The sequence below is a fragment of the Tachyglossus aculeatus genome, chromosome 17, assembly GCF_015852505.1.
Source record: "Tachyglossus aculeatus isolate mTacAcu1 chromosome 17, mTacAcu1.pri, whole genome shotgun sequence".
Lineage (NCBI taxonomy): Eukaryota > Metazoa > Chordata > Mammalia > Monotremata > Tachyglossidae > Tachyglossus > Tachyglossus aculeatus.
The window spans coordinates 37742641-37760772 of record NC_052082.1 but is presented as its reverse complement, the minus strand read 5'-3'; the positions used below and the strand labels follow the sequence as shown (position 1 = coordinate 37760772).

Here is an 18132-nt window from a genome sequence, read left to right as displayed (position 1 = left end):
ATCCTTTCGCGACTGGATTTTTGCATCAGCATCCTTTCTGACCTCCCAACCTCCTGTCTCTCCCTGCTTCAGTCTATACTTCAGTCTGCTCCCGGATTATCTTTCTACAGAAACGTTCTGGGCACGTCACCTCCGTCCTCAAAAATGTCCAGTGGATGCCTATCAACCTCCGCTTCAAGAAGAAACTCCTCACTATTGGCTTCAAAGCTCTCCATCAACTTGCCCCCTCCTACACCACCTCCCTTCTCTCCTTCTACATCCCAGCCCGCACACTTCGCTGCTCTGGTACTAACCTTCTCACTGTGCCTTGTTCTCGCCTGTCCCGCCGTCATTCCCTGGCCCACGTCCTACCTCTGGCCTGGAATGCCCTCCCTCCTCAAATCCGCCAAACAATCACACTTTCCCTCTTCAAAGCCCTACTAAAGGCTCACCTCCTCCAGGAGGCCGTCCCAGACTAAGCCCTCCTTTCCTCAGCACCTTCTCCCCTCCCCATTGTTCCGACTCACCCCCTTTGCTCTACCCTCCTCCCGCATCACAGCACTTGTGTATATAAGTACATATCTATATTTCTATTTATTGATATTAATGCCTGTTTATGTGTTCTGATATGTATTAATATTTATAATTCTATTTATTTATATTGATGCTAGTGATGCCTGTTCATTCACTTGTTTTGATGTTTCTCCCTCCCCCCTTCTAGACTGTGAGCCCGTTGTGGGCAGGAATTGTCTCTCTTTGTTGCTAAATTGTTCTTTCCAAGAGCTTAGTAGTGTTCTCTGCACACAGTAAGTGCTCAATAAATACGACTGAATGAATGAAAGAGTCAAAAAGACCTGGTTTGGAATCCCAGCTCTTCCACCTTGCGCAACTCCCTTCACTTCTTCTGTGCCTCAGCAACTCATCTATAAATTGGGGGTGAAGACCTGAGCTCCATGCAGGTCATGGGCGTTGTCCAACCTGATTAGCTTGCATCTACCCCAGCGTTTAAAACAGTACCTGGCAAATAGTAAGCTCTTAGTAAACACCACAAAGAAAAAAAGGAAAGTGCCTAGCAAATACCATAAATGTTATAATTTCGGATTCTCTGTACTCTCAAGACTCAGCTTCCCAATAGAAAGCAAGTGGACCCAGTCTCATCTTTCCCTGCTACTAGGTTTCCTTTTCCACTGATTTTTGTTTTAGTGTTGGTTTGTTTCTTTCCACATCTAACTTCCCACTGGGACAGAGCCATGGAGAAGGAGAACAACACTATGGGGACAGACTTCGTTCTTCTTGGGCTTTTTAACCACACCCGGGTTCACCAAGTTTTCTTCACCTTGGTTATGATGTCCTTCGTCACCTCCTTGATGGGCAATGCAGCTATAATTCTCCTGATCCACAGAGATCTCCACCTCCACACCCCCATGTACTTCCTGCTCGGTCAGCTTTCACTCATGGATGTGATGCTGGTCTTCACCACCATTCCCAAAATGGCCAGCGACTTCTGGTCCGGCAGGAATTCCATCTCTCTCGTTGGATGTGCCGTTCAAATCTTCATCTTCCTCACTCTGGAAGGGGGCGAGTGTTTCCTGTTAGCCGCCATGGCCTACGATCGGTTCGTGGCCATTTGCCACCCTTTACGCTATCCCATTCTCATGAGCCCCAGGCTCTGCCTCCTCCTGGCGGTGGTCTCCTGGTTGTTCGGGGCAACGGATGGGTTGGTGCAGGCAGGGGTCACCATGAGCTACCATTTCTGCCGTTCCCGGGAAGTCAACCATTTTTTCTGTGAGGCCCCAACTCTGGTGCGCTTGGCCTGTGACGACACTATGGTCTTTGAATCGGTCATGTACGTTTGCTGTATCCTGATGCTGCTGATCCCCTTCTCCATCATCCTGGGCTCTTACGGCCTCATTGTGAGGGCGGTACTCCAAATGAATTCAGTGGCGGCCAAGAAGAAGGCCTTCACTACCTGCTCCTCACATCTCAGTGTCGTTGGCATCTTCTTCGGAGCCGCTATCTTCATCTACATGAGGCCCAGGTCGTATGACTCAAAGGACTATGACAAGGTGGTTTCAGCCTTCTACACTATCCTCACCCCCGTACTGAACCCTCTCATCTACAGCCTAAAGAATAAGGATGTTCTGGAGGCCTTAAAGAGGAGTCTCACTGATTGCAAGTTAAGGAATTAACATTGAGAGTGGATGGGGAAGTAGCATGGCCTAGGGGATAGAGCCCGGACCTGGAAGGCAGAGGAGGTGGATTCTAATCTCTAATCTCTCTGCTTTGTTACTTTGGTCAAGTCACTTAACTTTTCTGTATCTCAGTTGCCTCATCTGCAAAATGGGGATTAAGACTATGATCCCCAAGTGGGACAGGAACTGTGTCCAACCTGATTATTTTGTATCTACCCCAGCTCTTAGAATAGTGATTGGCACATGGTAAGTGCTTAAAAAATGCCACAATTATTATTATTATAATTACTGGGGCCCTATGGAGTTTCCCAATTTGCTCCTTGGGAAACAGCGTGGCTTAGTAGAAAGAGCAGGAGCTTGGGAGTCAGAGGACCTGGGTTTTAATTCCGACTCCACTACCTGTCTGTTGGGTTGCCTTGGGCAGGTCACTTCACTTCTCTGTGCCTCAGTTACCTCATCTGTAAAGTGGGGGTTTAATACCTGTTCTCCCTCCTACTTAGATGTGAGTCCCGTGTGGGACAGTGATTGGGTCTGAACTGATTCTCTTGTATCTTCTCCAGTGCTTAGAACATGCTTGACCATTATTATTGCCATTTATCTCGATATTTCAGTGGTAAAGAACCAGTTTCTTTTTTATAGTATGTGATGGTGTCTCTTTTTTAAAAAAATGGTATTTATTAAAGACTTACTACGTACCAGTCCCTCTACTAAGTGCTGGGGCTAATAATAATAATGAAGATGATGATGATGATGATGATAGGCAGTCACTGTCTCATATTCATTCATTTATTTAACCATATTTATTGAATGCTTAATCCATCCAAAGCACCGTTTTAAGCACTTGGCGAGTACAATATAACAGCAAACAGGCACATTCCCTGCCCCCAGCAAGATTATATGGGGCTCTCAGTCTTAGCCCCTGTTTTACAGATCAGGTAACTGAGGCACAGAGAAGTCAAATGACTCGCCCAAGGTCACACAACAGTCTATTAGTGGAGTTGGAATTAGAACTCAGGCCCTCTGACTCCTAGGCCCCTGCTCTTTCCACTAGATCATCCTGCTTTCTGTTGTAAATGATGGCTGCAGCTTTGACAATTCACTAATTGGACCTGGTCAAAGGAACTTTATATAGTCAAAGTAGTTTGCATAGACTCTTTTACTCTCTCTTATCCCTGCCAATCATCTCAGGTTCCCTCACGTTAAGCAGAATGGAAGTGCACACAGCTCTCTCTCTCTCGTCCTCCCTCTCCCTTACGCTTGCTTTCTCACTCTCTCCTCTCTCAATAACAGCTATATTCTACTCTCCCAAGTGCTTACTACAGTGAGTGCTTTGCACACAGTAAGAGCTCAATTACATTGATGATGATGATTGATGAAAGAGAAATCACTGTGGCATGACAGGTCTTTAGGAAATTCAGGAGGCACTATGCGCAGTACAGGGATTTCTATTTTTTATGGTATTTGTTAAGTGCTACAATGTGTCAAAAACTGTTCTAAGCATTGGTTAAGGTACAAGCTAATTAGGCCAGACAAAGTCCCTGTCCCACATGGGGTTCCCAGTCTAATTTAGGAGGGAGAACAGGCATTTAATTCCCATTTTGCAGATGAGGTAACTGAGGCCTAGAGAAATTAAATGATTTGCCCAAGGTCACACAGCAAGCAATTGGCAGAGCCAGGGTTATTAGAACCCAGTTCCTCTAACTCCTGCACTCATGCTTAGGCCCAGACTCAGAATGGCTTAGTGGAAAGAGCACGGGCTTGGAAGTCAGAGGTCATGGGTTCTAATCCCAGCTCTGCCATTTGTCAGCTGTGTGACTTTGGGCAAGTCACTTAACTTCTCTGTGCCTCTGTTACTTCATCTATAAAATGGGGATTAAGACTGTGAGCCCCACGCGGGACAACCTGATAACCTTGTATCTACCCCAGCGCTTAGAACGGTTCTTGGCACATAGTAAGTGCTCAACGAATACTGTTATTATTATTATTATTATTATGCTCTTTCCAGTAGTCCAGGCTATTTCTTACTAGGCCACGATGTTTCTCTTCATGAATGTTTAATAATGAAGATAGATGGAATAGTAACCATGTTCTATAATTTCCTATAATAACAAGGAAACATCACAGGTGCTACAATGAAAGGAAATGGCTAAATCCAGTTTTATTCCTTTATTCATTCATTTATCTAATCATCTGATCATCCAAATTAGCATAGGTCCTGAGCAGTTTAGAAATCAGCTTTCTTCTGGACTTTGGCTACAGTGTTCTGGGGCAAGTGAAAAGAGTAGTCAAGAAGCCCACTGATCTGTACTTTCTTTAAACACTTTTGATTCCTCCATTAAGTAGAAGTACATTAAGACTCCATGGACAACTGGAATCAAACCTGGACCACTGATTTTGTTACATAAGAACTCTTTTTCTTCAACACAAACTGGCCTCTTCCTCTTCTTCTTCATCTTCTTTATCTTACCAATAAGCCTCATTCACCTTAACAGTTCCTTCCACTCCCCCAGGTACCTCCGGCTCAGCCAGCTCTCTTTCATAGACCTGATATACATATCCACCGTTGTGCCCCAGATGGCCACCACTTTCCTCTCTGACAGGAGTCATTCATTCAACCGTATTTAACTAGGGCTTACTGTGTACACAGCACTGTACTAAGCGCTTGGGAGAGTACATTGTAACAACAATCAGACACATTCCCAATGATTTCGCAAAGATTTCACATTGCCAAGCTCCACCCTTTCCTCTCCATTCAAACCGCTACCCTGCTCGTTCAAGCTCTCATCCTTTCCCGTCTGGACTACTGTATCAGCCTTCTCTCTGATCTCCCATCCTCATGTCTCTCCCCACTTCAATCCATACTTCATGCTGCTGCCCAGATTGTCTTTGTCCAGAAACGCTCTGGGCATATTACTCCCCTCCTCAAAAATCTCCAGTAGCTACCAATCAATCTGCGCATCAGGCAGAAACTCCTCACCCTCGGCTATAAGGCTCTCCATCACCTTGCCCCCTCCTACCTCACCTCCTTTCTCTGCTTCTACAGCCCACCCCGCACCCTCCGCTCCTCCGCCGCTAATCTCCTCACCGTGCCTCGTTCTCGCCTGTCCTGCCATCGACCCCGGCCCACGTCATCCCCCGGGCCTGGAATGCCCTCCATCCACACATCCGCCAAGCTAGCTCTCTTCCTCCCTTCAAGGCCTTACTGAGAGCTCACCTCCTCCAGGAGGCCTTCCCAGACTGAGCCCCTTCCTTCCTCTCCCCCTCATCCCCCCTCCATCCCCCCATCTTACCTCCTTCCCTTCCCCACAACACCTGTATATATGTATATATGTTTGTACATATTTATTACTCTATTTATTTATTTATTTATTTTACTTGTACATATCTATTCTATTTATTTTATTTTGTTAGTATGTTTGGTTTTGTTCTCTGTCTCCCCCTTTTAGACTGTGAGCCCACTGTTGGGTAGGGACTGTCTCTATATGTTGCCAACTTGTACTTCCCAAGCGCTTAGTACAGTGCTCTGCACACAGTAAGCGCTCAATAAATACGATTGATTGATTCATTGATTCCCTGCCCAAAACAAGCTCGCAGTCTAGAGCGAGAGATCACTCCTGAATCCCTAATCCTCCAGTCAGTGGTATTTACTGTGAGCCTGTGTACTGAGAGTCTCTGAGTCGCCCTCACCTCTTCTTTGAAACATTCTTTAATGACATTTAAGCACTTACTATGTGTTTGAAACACTAGGGCAATAATTGGGGTATCTGTTCAACCTTTCCTATGTGCCAAGCAGTGTACTAAGCGCTGAGATAGGTACAAAATAGTCACGTTTGACATGGGGCTCGCAATCTAAGTAGGCAATACAACAGAGATTGAGTCCTCATTTTACAGTAGAGGAAACTGAGGCACAGAGAAGTTAAGTGAATTGCCCAAGGTCACGGAGCAAGCAATTGACAGATCTGGGATCACAACCTAGATCTTCTGACTCCCAGGCCCATCTCCATCTATTTTAATAGACACCAACTCCATTCAGGTTGCCTTGTCTTAAGATGTTGACCTCTGACCTATAGCGACTCCCTGGACATGTCTGTCCCAGAACGCCCCATCTCCATCTGCAATCTTTCTTTTAGTGTATCCATAGAGTTTTCTTGGTAAAAATACGAACGCGGTTTATCACAGTCTTCCATGTCGTCAACTTGACTCTCCGCCCTCAGCTCTCTCCCATGCCCCTGCTGCCCTGCACAGGGGAGGTTTGACTTGTAGCAGATTGCCTTCCACTCAATAGCCACTTTCCAAGCTAGGAATGGACTGGACATGCCTCTACTTGACTCTCCCTCCCAGAGCCAAAACTGGTACTGAAAACTCTCCAGGTGCCATCCTGAGGGGGGAGTCCATCTCCTTCTTTGCTTATGGGTACAGAGTTTCTTCTTCCTGACCATTTTAAGAGTTTTTCCTGGCCTCCAGATTTATGAGTGCTATGTGGTTACACGTAGCCACCTGAACTACCCGGCTCTCATGAGATGGAAGAGGCGTGGGCTAATGGCTGTGGGATCTTGGCTCTCAGAGTCCATCAATTCAATTGACCACACCGTGCATGCACGCCACACCCCTTATTGCAAGTCCCCTTCTTCTGTGATGAACCTGACATGTTACCCTTAGCTTACACGGGCGTCTGGGTCTCTGAGTATCCGGTGTTTATGAGTACCACACCACCTAACTAATGCTATGTCTCCTCTAGACTGTAAGCTCATTGTGGGCAGGGAATGTGTCCATTTGTTGCTGTACTGTACTCTCCCAAGAGCTTAGTACAGTACTCTGCACACAGTAAGGCACTTAATATATCTGACAGGCATTACCTCTTCTCCATTTCAAATGCTTATTGAAGGCACATCTCCACTAAGAGGCCTTCCCTGACTAAACCCTCCTTTCCTCTGCTCCCAATACTTTCTGTGTCACTCTGACTTGCTCCCCTTATTCACCCCCCCCCCCAACCCCACAACACTTATGTATATATCTGTAATTTATTTTTTATATTAATATCTGTCTCGTCTTCCCCTTCTCGACTGTAAGCTCATTGTGGGCAGGGAATGTGCCTGTTTATTTTTATACTGTACACTCCCAAGTATTTAATACAGTGCTCTGCTCATGGTAAGAGCTCAGTAAATATTACTGAATGAATGAAGGAATGAATGATGACTACACACTTGGCTGTGAACTCTTTAAGACCTTTGATACTCACCTCAGCCCCATTGCACTTATGTAGTGTCTTTATACTCCACTATTTCCCCTACTGGTAATTTATTTTAATGTCTATCTCCCCTTGTGGACTGTAAACTCCTTGTGGGCAGGGATTGCGTCTACCAACTCTGTTGTATTGTACTTGCCCAACCGCTTAATATAATGCTCTACACATAGTAAGTGTTCAGTAAACACCATTGCTTGTCTGATTGGTTATGAGCACTCAAGTGAGAAGCAGCATGGCCTAGTAGAAAGGACATGGGCCTGGGAACCAGAAGATCCGGGTTCCAAACCCGGTTCTGCAATTGCTTGCTGGGTGACTTTGGGCAAGTCACTTAACTTCTCTGTGCCTCGGTTTCCTCATCTGTAAGGTGGGGATTCATTACCTTTCCTCCCTCTTACATAGACTGTGAACCTCAGAGGGTACAAGGACTCTGTCCAACCTGATTAACTTGTATCTACAACAGCACTTAGAACAGTATTGGACATATAGTAATTTCTTAACAAATGTCATAATGACAAATACCATTATTATTGTAAACTCCTCCACCAGACGGTAAGCTCCTTGAGGGAAGAATTGTGTCTGCCAACTCTACTGAACTCTCCATAATGCTTAATACAGGATTCTGCACATAGTAATTGCTCAGTAAATACCATTGATTAATTGTGCCAAGCAATATTGTGAATACAAAATAATCAGATCAGAAGTAGACCCTGCCTCATACATCCCACGCAAGCACTGTGGCCCTGTGGGAGGGGTGAATAAAGGGAGTAAATCAAAGTGCAAGGGTGACACAGAAGGGAGTGCATGAAGAGGAAATTAGGGTTTATTTTGGGAAGGCCTAATAAGCAGTAGAAGGTGGGTAGAGGGGTGATCTGTAGGATATGAAGAGGGGTTCAAGGCCAGAGTCAAGATGTGGGTGAGAGGTCCGTGGTGAGATAGATGAGATCAAGAGTCAGTGGGGAGGTTGGCGTTAGAGGAGCAAAGTGTCAAGGCTGGGTTGTAGTGGGAAATCATGGCGGTAAGGTAGGAGGGGACGAAGTGATTGAGTGCTTTAAGGTCGATGATAAGTAGTTTCTATTTGATACCGTGGTGGATGGGCAAAGATAGCAGGGCGAATGGAATTTTTGTAGCTAAACTATTTGGGAAAATAATTGGCATGAGAAAATAATAATAATAATAATGTTGGTATTTATTAAGCGCTTACTATGTGCCAAGCACTGTTCTAAACGTTGGGGTAGATACAAGGTGATCAGGTTGTCCCACCTGGGGCTCACAGTCTTGATCCCTATTTTAAGATGGGGTAACTTAGGCACAGAGAATTTAAGTGACTTGCCCAAAGACACACAGATGACAATTGGCAGAGCCGGGCTTTGAACCCATGACCTCTGACTCCAAAGCCTGTGCTCTTTCCACTGAGCCACGCTGCTTCTCTATTTGTTTAGATGCTTGCTGTGAGGAAAAGCATAGTAAGAAGTGATGGGAAAAAATACATGCGAGAGAATTAGACACAATCGCTAGCCCTCAAAGGGATTACAATAAATGAGGGAAGAGAAGACACACAAGGAAAGATGGAGCAATCAAACAGAAAAGCAATGTACAATAATAATAATAATTGTGGTATTCGCAAAGGGCTTACTATGTGTTAGGCATTGTACTAAGTACTGGGGTAGTAAAAACAAGATTATGGAATCAATAAGGCAATTTATTAAGTGCATATGTGCTACTTATCCTTCGACACTGTGGACCACCCCCTTCTCCACAACATGCTATCCAATATTGGCTTCACAGACTCCGTCCTCTCCTGGTTCTCCTCTTATTCATTCATTCATTCATACAATAGTATTTATTGAGCGCTTACTGTTTGCAGAGCACTGTAATAAGCGCTTGGGAAGTACAAGTTGGCAGCATATAGAGACGGTCTCTACCCAACAGTGGGCTCACAGTCTAGAAGGGGGAGACAGAGAACAAAGCAAAGCATATTAACAAAATAAAATAAATAGAATAAATATGTACAAATAAAATCAACCAGTAAATAGAGTAATAAATATGTACAAACATATATACATATATACAGGTGCTGCGGGGAGGGGAAGGAGGTAAGGCAGGGGGGATGGGGAGGGGGAGGATGGGGAGAGGAAGGAGGGGGCTCAGTCTGGGAAGACCTGCTAGAGGAGGTGAGTTCTCAGTAGGGCCTTGAAGGGAGGAAAGGAGCTAGCTTGGCGGATGTGCGGAGGGAGTGCATTCCAGGCCAGGGGGATGACGTGGGCCGGGGGTCGACGGCGGGACAGGAGAGAACGAGGCACGGTGGGGAGATTAGCGGCAGAGGAGTGGAGGGTGAGGGCTGGGCTGTAGAAGGATAGAAGGGAGGTGAGGTAGGAGGGGGCGAGGTGATGGACAGCCTTGAAGCCGAGGGTGAGGAGTTTCTGCCTGATGCGTAGGTTGATTGGTAGACACTGGAGACTTTTGAGGAGGGGAGTAACATGCCCAGAGCGTTTCTGGACAAAGACAATCCGGGCAACGGCGTGAAGTATGGATTGAAGTGGGGAGAGACAGGAGGATGGGAGATTGGAGAGGAGGCTGATACAGTAGTCCAGACGGGATAGGATGAGAGCTTGAACGAGCTGGGTAGCGGTTTGGATGGAGAGGAAAGGGCGGATCTTGGCAATGTTGCAGAGGTGAGACTGGCAGGTTTTGGTGACGGCTTGGATGTGAGGGGTGAGCGAGAGAGCTGAGTCGAGGATGACAACAAGGTTGTGGGCTTGTGAGAGGATGGTAGTGCCGTCAACAGTGATGGGAAATCAGTCTTGGACATTTTGAGTTTTAGGTGGCAGGCAGACATCCAGATGGAGTTGTCCTGAAGGCAGGAGAAGATGCAAGCCTGGAGGGAGGGAGAGAGAGCAGGGGCAGAGATGTAGATTTGGTTGTCATCAGCGTAGAGATGATAGTTGAAGCCGTGGGAGCGAATGAGGTCACCAAGGGAATGAGTGTAGATCGAGGACAGAAGGGGACCAAGAACTGAACCTTGAGGAACCCCTACAGTAAGGGGATGGGAGGGGGGAGGAGGAGTCAGCAAAAGAGACTGAGAATGAACGGCTGGAGAGATAAGAGGAGAACCAGGAGAGGACAGAGTCTGTAAAGCCAAGGTTGGGTAGCCTGTTGAGGAGAAGGGGGTGGTCCACGTTGCCGAAGGCAGCTGAGAGGTCGAGGAAGATTAGGATAGAGTATGAGCCATTTGGCAAGAAGGAGGTCATTGGTGACCTTTGAGAGGGCAGTTTCCGTGGAATGTAGGGGACGGAAGCCAGATTGGAGGGGGTCGAGGAGAGAGTTGGCGTTGAGGCAGCGCGTGTAGACTCCTCGTTCAAGGAGTTTGGAAAGGAATGGTAGGAGGGAGATAGGCAATAACTAGAAGGTGAGGTGGGGTCAAGAGAGGGTTTTTATAGGATGGGAGAGACGTGGGAATGTTTGAAGGCAGAGGGCAAGGAACCAGTGGAGAGTGCGCAGTTGAGGATGGAAGCTAAGGAGGGGAGAAGGGACGGAGCGAGAAATTTCATAAGATGAGAGGGAATGGGGTCAGAAGCAGAGGTGGCCGGAGTAGCACTTGAGAGGAGAGAGGAGATCTCCTCTGAGGATACTGCTGGGAAGGACGGGAGTGTAGCAGAAAGCCTTGAGAGAGAAGGGCGGGGGAGTGACTTTGGGGAGCTCAGACCTGATAGATTTAATTTTATTAATGAAGTAGGAGGCCAGATGTTTGGGGTTGAGGGAAGGAGGAGGGGGAGGAACCGGGGGCCTGAGAAGGGAGTTGAGTGTACGGAAGAGCTGACAGGGATGCTGGGCATGGGTGTCAATAAGGGAGTAGAAATAGTTTTGTCTGGCAGAGGAGAGGGCTGAGTTAAGGCAGGAAAGGATAAACATGAACTGAACGAGGTTGGCATGGTGTTTAGACATCTCTCCGGCCATTCATTCTCAGTTTCCTTTGCGGGCTCCTCCTCCCCCTCCCATCCCCTTACTGTAGGGGGTCCTCAAGGGTCAGTTCTTGCTCCCCTTCTGTTCTCTATCTATACTCACTCCCTTGGTGAACTCAATCGCTCCCACGGCTTCAACTATCATCTCTGCACTGATGACACCCAAATGCACATCTCTGCCCCTGCTCTCTCTCCCTCCCTCCAGGCTTGTATCTCCTCCTGCCTTCAGGACACCTCCATCTGGTTGTCTTCCCGCCGTCTAAAACTCAGTATGTCGAAGACTGAACTCCTTGCCTTCCCTCCCAAACCGTGCCCTCTCGCTGACTTTCCCGTCACTGTAGACGGCACTATCATCCTTCTCGTCTCACAAGCCTGCAACCTTGGTGTCATCCTCGACTCTGCTCTCTCTTTCATCCCAGACATCCAATCCGTCACCAAAACCTGCCGATCCCACCTCCACAATATCGCCAAGAGCCACCCTTTCCGCTCCATCCAAACCGCTACCTTGCTGGTTCAATCTCTCACCCTATCCCGACTGGATTACTGCATCAGCCTCCTCTCTGATCTCCCATCCTCCTTTCTCTCCCCACTTCAGTCTATACTTCACTCTGCTGCCCGGATTATCTTTGTACAGAAATGCTCTGGGCATATCGCTCCCCTCCTCAAAAATCTCCGGTGTCTGCCTGTCAACCTAGAATCAAGCAAAAACTCCTAACTCTCGGCTTCAAGGCTCTCCATCACCTTGCCCCCTCCTAGCTCCTCCTACCTCACCTCCCTTCTCTCCTTCTACAGCTCAGCCCGCACCCTCCGCTCCTCCGCCGCTAAACTCTTCACTGTGCCTTGTTCTCACCTGTCCCGCCATCGGCACCCGGCCCAAGTCCTTCCCCTGGCCTGGAATGCCCTCCCACCACACATCCGCCAAACTAGCTCTCTTCCTCCCTCAAAAGTCTACTGAGAGCTCACCTCCTCCAGGAAGCCTTCCCAGACATAGTCCCTTTTTTCCTCTCCTCCTCCCCCTCCCCTTACCTCCTTGGGTAAGTTAAGTGTCTTACCCAAAGTCACACACAACGAGCTATTGGCAGACTCAGGTTTAGAACCCAGGTCTTTGACTCCAAAACCTGGGCTCTTTCCGCTAGGCCTTGCTGTTTCCCTCATGTGAACATATGAGATGAAAATTCATATGTTCCGTAGAACAATGGAAATGAAACAGACCAAACCCAAAGACATGGTGAAGACAACCAGGTTGACCCTGGAGAAGGAGAGACTGAGCAACTGAAGGATCTTGCAGAAGAACACATGGGTACCCACTGAAGTCCTAGACAGGCTCGTCCCAAGCTAGCAAAAGACACCATTTGTTTTTTAATGGTATTTACTCATCACTTATTATGTGCTAAGCACTGTTACCAGCACTGGGGAAGATATAAGATCATCAGGTTGGACACATGGGGCTCACAGTCTAAGTAGGAGGGAGAAGAGATATTGAATCCCCATTTAGCAGATGAAGGACCCAGCTCCGCAACATTGCCAAGATCCGCCCTTTCCTCTCCATTCCAACCGCTACCCCGCTCATTCAAGCTCTCATCCTATCCCGTCTGGACTACTGCATCAGCCTTCTCTCTGATCTCCCATCCTCGTGTCTCTCTCCACTTCAATCCATACTTCATGCTGCTGCCCGGATTATCTTTGTCCAGAAACGCTCTGGGCATATTACTCCCCTCCTCAAAAATCTCCAGTGGCTACCAATCAATCTGCGCATCAGGCAGAAACTCCTCACCCTGGGCTTCAAGGCTCTCCATCACCTCGCCCCCTTCTACCTCACCTCCCTTCACTCCTTCTACAGCCCAGCCCGCACCCTCCGCTTCTCCGCCGCTAATCTCCTCACCGTACCTCGCTCTCGCCTGTCCCGCCATCGACCCCCGGCCCACGTCATCCCCCGGGCCTGGAATGCCCTCCCTCTGCCCATCCACCAAGCTAGCTCTCTTCCTCCCTTCAAGGCCCTGCTGAGAGCTCACCTCCTCCAGGAGGCCTTCCCAGACTGAGCCCCTTCCTTCCTCTCCCCCTCGTCCCTCTCTCCATCCCCCCATCTTACCTCCTTCCCTTCCCCACAGCACCTGTATATATGTATATATGTTTGTACATATTTATTACTCTATTTATTTATTTATTTATTTATTTGTACATATCTATTCTATTTATTTTATTTTGTTAGTATGTTTGGTTTTGTTCTCTGTCTCCCCCTTTTAGACTGTGAGCCCACTGTTGGGTAGGGACTGTCTCTATATGTTGCCAATTTGTACTTCCCAAGCGCTTAGTACAGTGCTCTGCACATAGTAAGCGCTCAATAAATACGATTGATGATGATGATGATGATGAGTCAACCCTCTTCCCCTCCACTCTCCGGCTCGCTCTCTTTTTTCCTCTCAGCCAAGTCTTCATTGCTGTACCTCACTTTCAAGTCCTCCACTTTCAACCCCTTGCTCTTGCTGGCTCCCCGGCCTGACACTCCCTTCCTCCCTTCTTCCCTCCACAGACAGGTTCTCCCCACATTCAAAGCCACCCTCCTGGGGCCCCAACGTTTCCCATCAGTGGCATTTATTGATGGCTTACTGTGTGCAGAGCACTGTACTGAATGCTTCCAGCAACCTTCCCCAATAAAACTCCAGCCTCCAGAGTCACCTCAACCCAACGGCCCTTCTAACACTTCCGTATTGATTTCAACTCTCCCATGGTACTTCTGTTTATGCATAATCAAGTGAACAGTCAAACTACTTCCGCCTCCTGCTTTGTAGAGATTTGTAATGTCTCTCCCCCATTAAGAGTGTGGGCTCCTTGAGGGAAGGGAAGGTGTCTCAGTGCACTGAGTTCAATGGATGCTCACTAAACAACATTACTTTCCTACCTACCTAACTCTAAAGCCTATAGGACACTTGCCCCCCCAATCCCTTCATGGAAAGAAGTCAAATTCATTCCTCGCAAACCAAAAGGATTCTGAAAGCGGGCAACTTTAGGTCACGAGAGCTCTCAACCAAGACTTGGTTCCAGGCAAGGACAAAGACAGGGCACAAGAACTGAGCCACTGAGGGGGTAGCCAAAGTCAGAGTCAGGAAGCCTTCAGAGACCTGATGGGTCACGATGTGGTTTTGGGGGTCTTTTCCACCCTCCATGGGAGGGTGGAGGTCTTATGCCAGAGACCTAGAAGGAAGCAGGTTGGGGGTTCCAGCCTCCACAAACTGTGGAGGTGTGAAAACGGGTTCACCCCATAGCTGGAGATCTCTGGGAGCACTGTCCCCGACCCAGGGCCCCCCTCAGAGTTGGTTGACATGGCAGTGGGCTGAAGTAATGGACACTCCGTAAAGGGACTCTTACGGTTCCCGACTACTCTGGGATGTGCAGAAAGAAAGCCCCTCGGGGAAGCTAAGGAACTGCCGTGATTGAACCGGAACATGTTGCGAGCAGATGCCAACTCTTCTTATGAACCCTATAATTGTATAATTGTCTCTACTGAAACACCACCTAACAGAACCAGCCCGCCCTCCCCCCTGTAATTATAGCCGTTCCTAACACATTATCATCTTTATTCAATTAAGCCCACTTAAAACAACACAGGATTAATGCCCTCCTCCCCCACTAAAAATGTATGCCCAGGGCCCTGGGGTTGTGGCAAGCAGATAAATCTCGGGGGAAACTGGGGCCACTGCTTGGAGCTGCTTTGGGGAGAACGTCCAGACCTGCTGGGTGACCGGCTGAGCCTCCGACACCCCGGGGAAGGAGCATCAGTATCCCACCCAAATGTCTTACCTCAGAGGGGCAGGACTTTTCCCAAGGGACATTCTGGAACCCTACTCTAGCAGCTGCGGGGTGTGGCAGCTCCAGGATGGTCTCGCCAAGTTTTCAAAAAGAGGAGGAAAGGGAGAAAAGGGGAGCGGATATCACCGCAAATGCTCCTCTACACTGGAGGTTCGTTTCTAGACCGTAAGCTCGCTGCGTGTAGGGAATGCGTCTGTTTATAGTTATATTGTGCCCTCCCAATTGCTTAATACAGTGCTTTGCACAAATAAGCAGTCAATAAATATGGCTGAATGAATGAAAGCTCCTGAAAAAACTGGTCCCGGGACCCCGAGCCCAGCCAGCAGCTCGGTGGAAAGGAGCTCTGCTCAAGAACAGTCTGGTAACAGTCTCCCCACCTGCCCCCCTCCCACGCGCCCCCTCCCCCACCCACACCCCATCTTAATTAGGAACTAATTAGGTGCTAATAGGAGCACACACAGCTCTTGTTTGAGAGGCAGCAAATCCCATTCCTTTCGGCCTGTCTGTGGTTGGGAAATCGAAACAGCCCTTCCCCGGGTAAATGTGGTAAACGGACTCTTCAAAGAATCTCTGTATGCAAAGTTGGAGCCGGACCCTCTGATACCATGCCATGTTATCGGGACCCGTGAGGACGGCCAGTGCTTCAATTACTGGACCCAGCTAAGGAAAACAGCCCCTGGGTCCCCTACCCAGGTTTGCAGAGCAGCTCTCAACCAATCAGTCAACCAATCAATCATATTTATTGTGCGCTTACTGTGTGCAGAGCACTGTACTAAGCACTTGGGAAGTACAAGTTGGCAACATATAGAGACAGTCCCTACCCAACAGTGGGCTCACAGTCTAGAAGGGGGAGACAGAGAACAAAACCAAACATATTAACAAAATAAAATAAATAGAATAGATATGTACAAGTAAAATAAATAAATAAATAAATAAATAAATACAGTAATAAATATGTACAAACATATATACATATATACAGGTGCTGTGGGGAAGGGAACCAGCAAGGCAATAAAAGAAGATGGGTACGAAGGGATTGCTTTCTTTCATTCATTCAATCATATTCATTGAGAGCTTACAGTGTGCAGAGCACTGTACTAAGCGCTTGGGAAGTACAAGCTGGCGACATGTAGAGACGGTCCCTACCCAACAGTGGGCTCACAGCCTAGAAGGGGGAGACAGAGAACAAAACAAAACATATTAACAAAATAAAATAAATAGAATGTGTACAAGTAAAATAAATAAATAGAATAATAAATACGTACAAACATATATACATATATACAGGTGTTTTGGGGAGGGGAAGGAGGTAAAGCGGGGGGATGGAGAGACGGAAGAGGGGGAGAAGAAGGAGGGGGCTCAGTCTGGGAAGGCCTCCTGGAGGAGGTGAGTTCTCAGTAGGGCCTTGAAGGGAGGAAGAGAGCTAGCTTGGCGGATGTGGGGAGGGAGGGCATTCCAGGCCAGGGGGATGACGTGGGCCGGGGGTCGAAGGCGGGACAGGCGAGAACGAGGCACGGTGAAGAGATTAGCGGCAGAGCAGCACAGCGTGCGGTGCTTTCCCTTCTGTGAAGTCTATGCACTTGGATCTGTGACCTTTGACATTTGATCTCTGCCCCACCCCAGACACTACAGCCCTTATGTACATAACCTCAATATGGCATATTATAAATTACTTATTCATTATTAATAATGACTAGACTAAAAGCACATTATGTGCTCAACAGATACCACTGGCTGATTGATTTCAGTTTGGGATTGGCCTGCTGCTGCAGCTGTTTAAAACAAGAATGATAATAATAATGGTATTTGTTAAGAACTTGTTACGTGCCAAGCACTATTCTAAGGTCTGGAGTAGATACAAGATAATCAGGTTGAACACAGCCCTTGTCCCACATATGGCTCACGGTCTTAATCTCCATTTTACAGATGAGGGAACTGAGGCCCAGAGAAGTTAAGTGATTGCCCAAGGTCACACAGCAGACAAATGGCAGAGCTAGGATTAGAACCGATGACCCTCTAACTCCCAGGCCCATGCTCTATCCACTAAGCCATGCTGCTTTTCTCAGTGCTTCTCCTCAGTGATCCTCAAAGCCCATTCCCAGCCCCCCTGGCTCCACCTCACTTTCCCCCTTCACATCCGACAGGCCACAGGTTTCCCCATCTTCAGAGCCCTTTGAAAACCTCATTTCCCCCAGGAAGCCTTCCCGGACTAAAGAAGACTAAGGAAGACTAGCAGAGTCAGCGGGGCGTGCCCTACCAATGGGCAGCCGCTCTCGGCACCCCCACAGGCAACTGAAGAGAAGTTTAAGGTCCCTGTATTGCCACGTACTCGGTCCCACCACCCTCCACCCTGCCTGCTCCAAAGAAGCAGTCAGTGCAATTGCCAACCAGCCTCACCAGAGACCACCGCCAGCTGGCCCAGGCTGCTGGCGGAAACCTGCCCAAGACCCCTGCCCCAAGAACTGGTGCTTCACTGCTCAGAGCTGCGCGCACCCAACGGGTGGGTTTCGGTCAGAGATTCCCCAGCGGAACAGAAATCCTAGGACAGACAGCGCCCAGGGCAGGCTCACCCCAGCAGACCGCGGCTCGGTGACTTTTGGCAACGTGGCTGAGGGGACACCCCTGCTTGGCAATCAATCAATCAATGGTATTTATTGAGAATTTACTGTGTGCAGAGCACTGTATTAAGCTCTTGGAAGAGGACAATATGACAGGGTTGGTAGACGGATTACCTGCACAACAGGACCTTAGAGTCTAGCTTACGGATATCTACCTGAGTGCTGTGGGCCTGGGGTGAATATTCACCAAGTACTAAAGGGTACAGATACAAGTGTGAAGGCCAGCCAGGAAGGAGGGGAAGCTGTCTTAACAGAAAAGAGGCTTAACGGGGGAAGGCCTCTTGGATAATATACGATCTGAAAAATGATATCAATAATAATAATGCTGATAA

The 18132-nt window shown here is 48.0% G+C and overlaps 1 protein-coding gene across 1 annotated transcript; it reads left to right on the top strand.

Moving 5' to 3' along the window:
* Positions 1 to 1229: 1229 nt before the first annotated feature.
* On the top strand, positions 1230 to 6892 carry LOC119939030 (olfactory receptor 2T8-like). The gene is made up of 2 exons (XM_038758807.1): positions 1230 to 2151; positions 6792 to 6892. Exons 1-2 carry the CDS (start codon positions 1230 to 1232, stop codon positions 6890 to 6892), a joined length of 1023 nt encoding a protein of 340 aa, XP_038614735.1.
* Positions 6893 to 18132: the final 11240 nt, after the last annotated feature.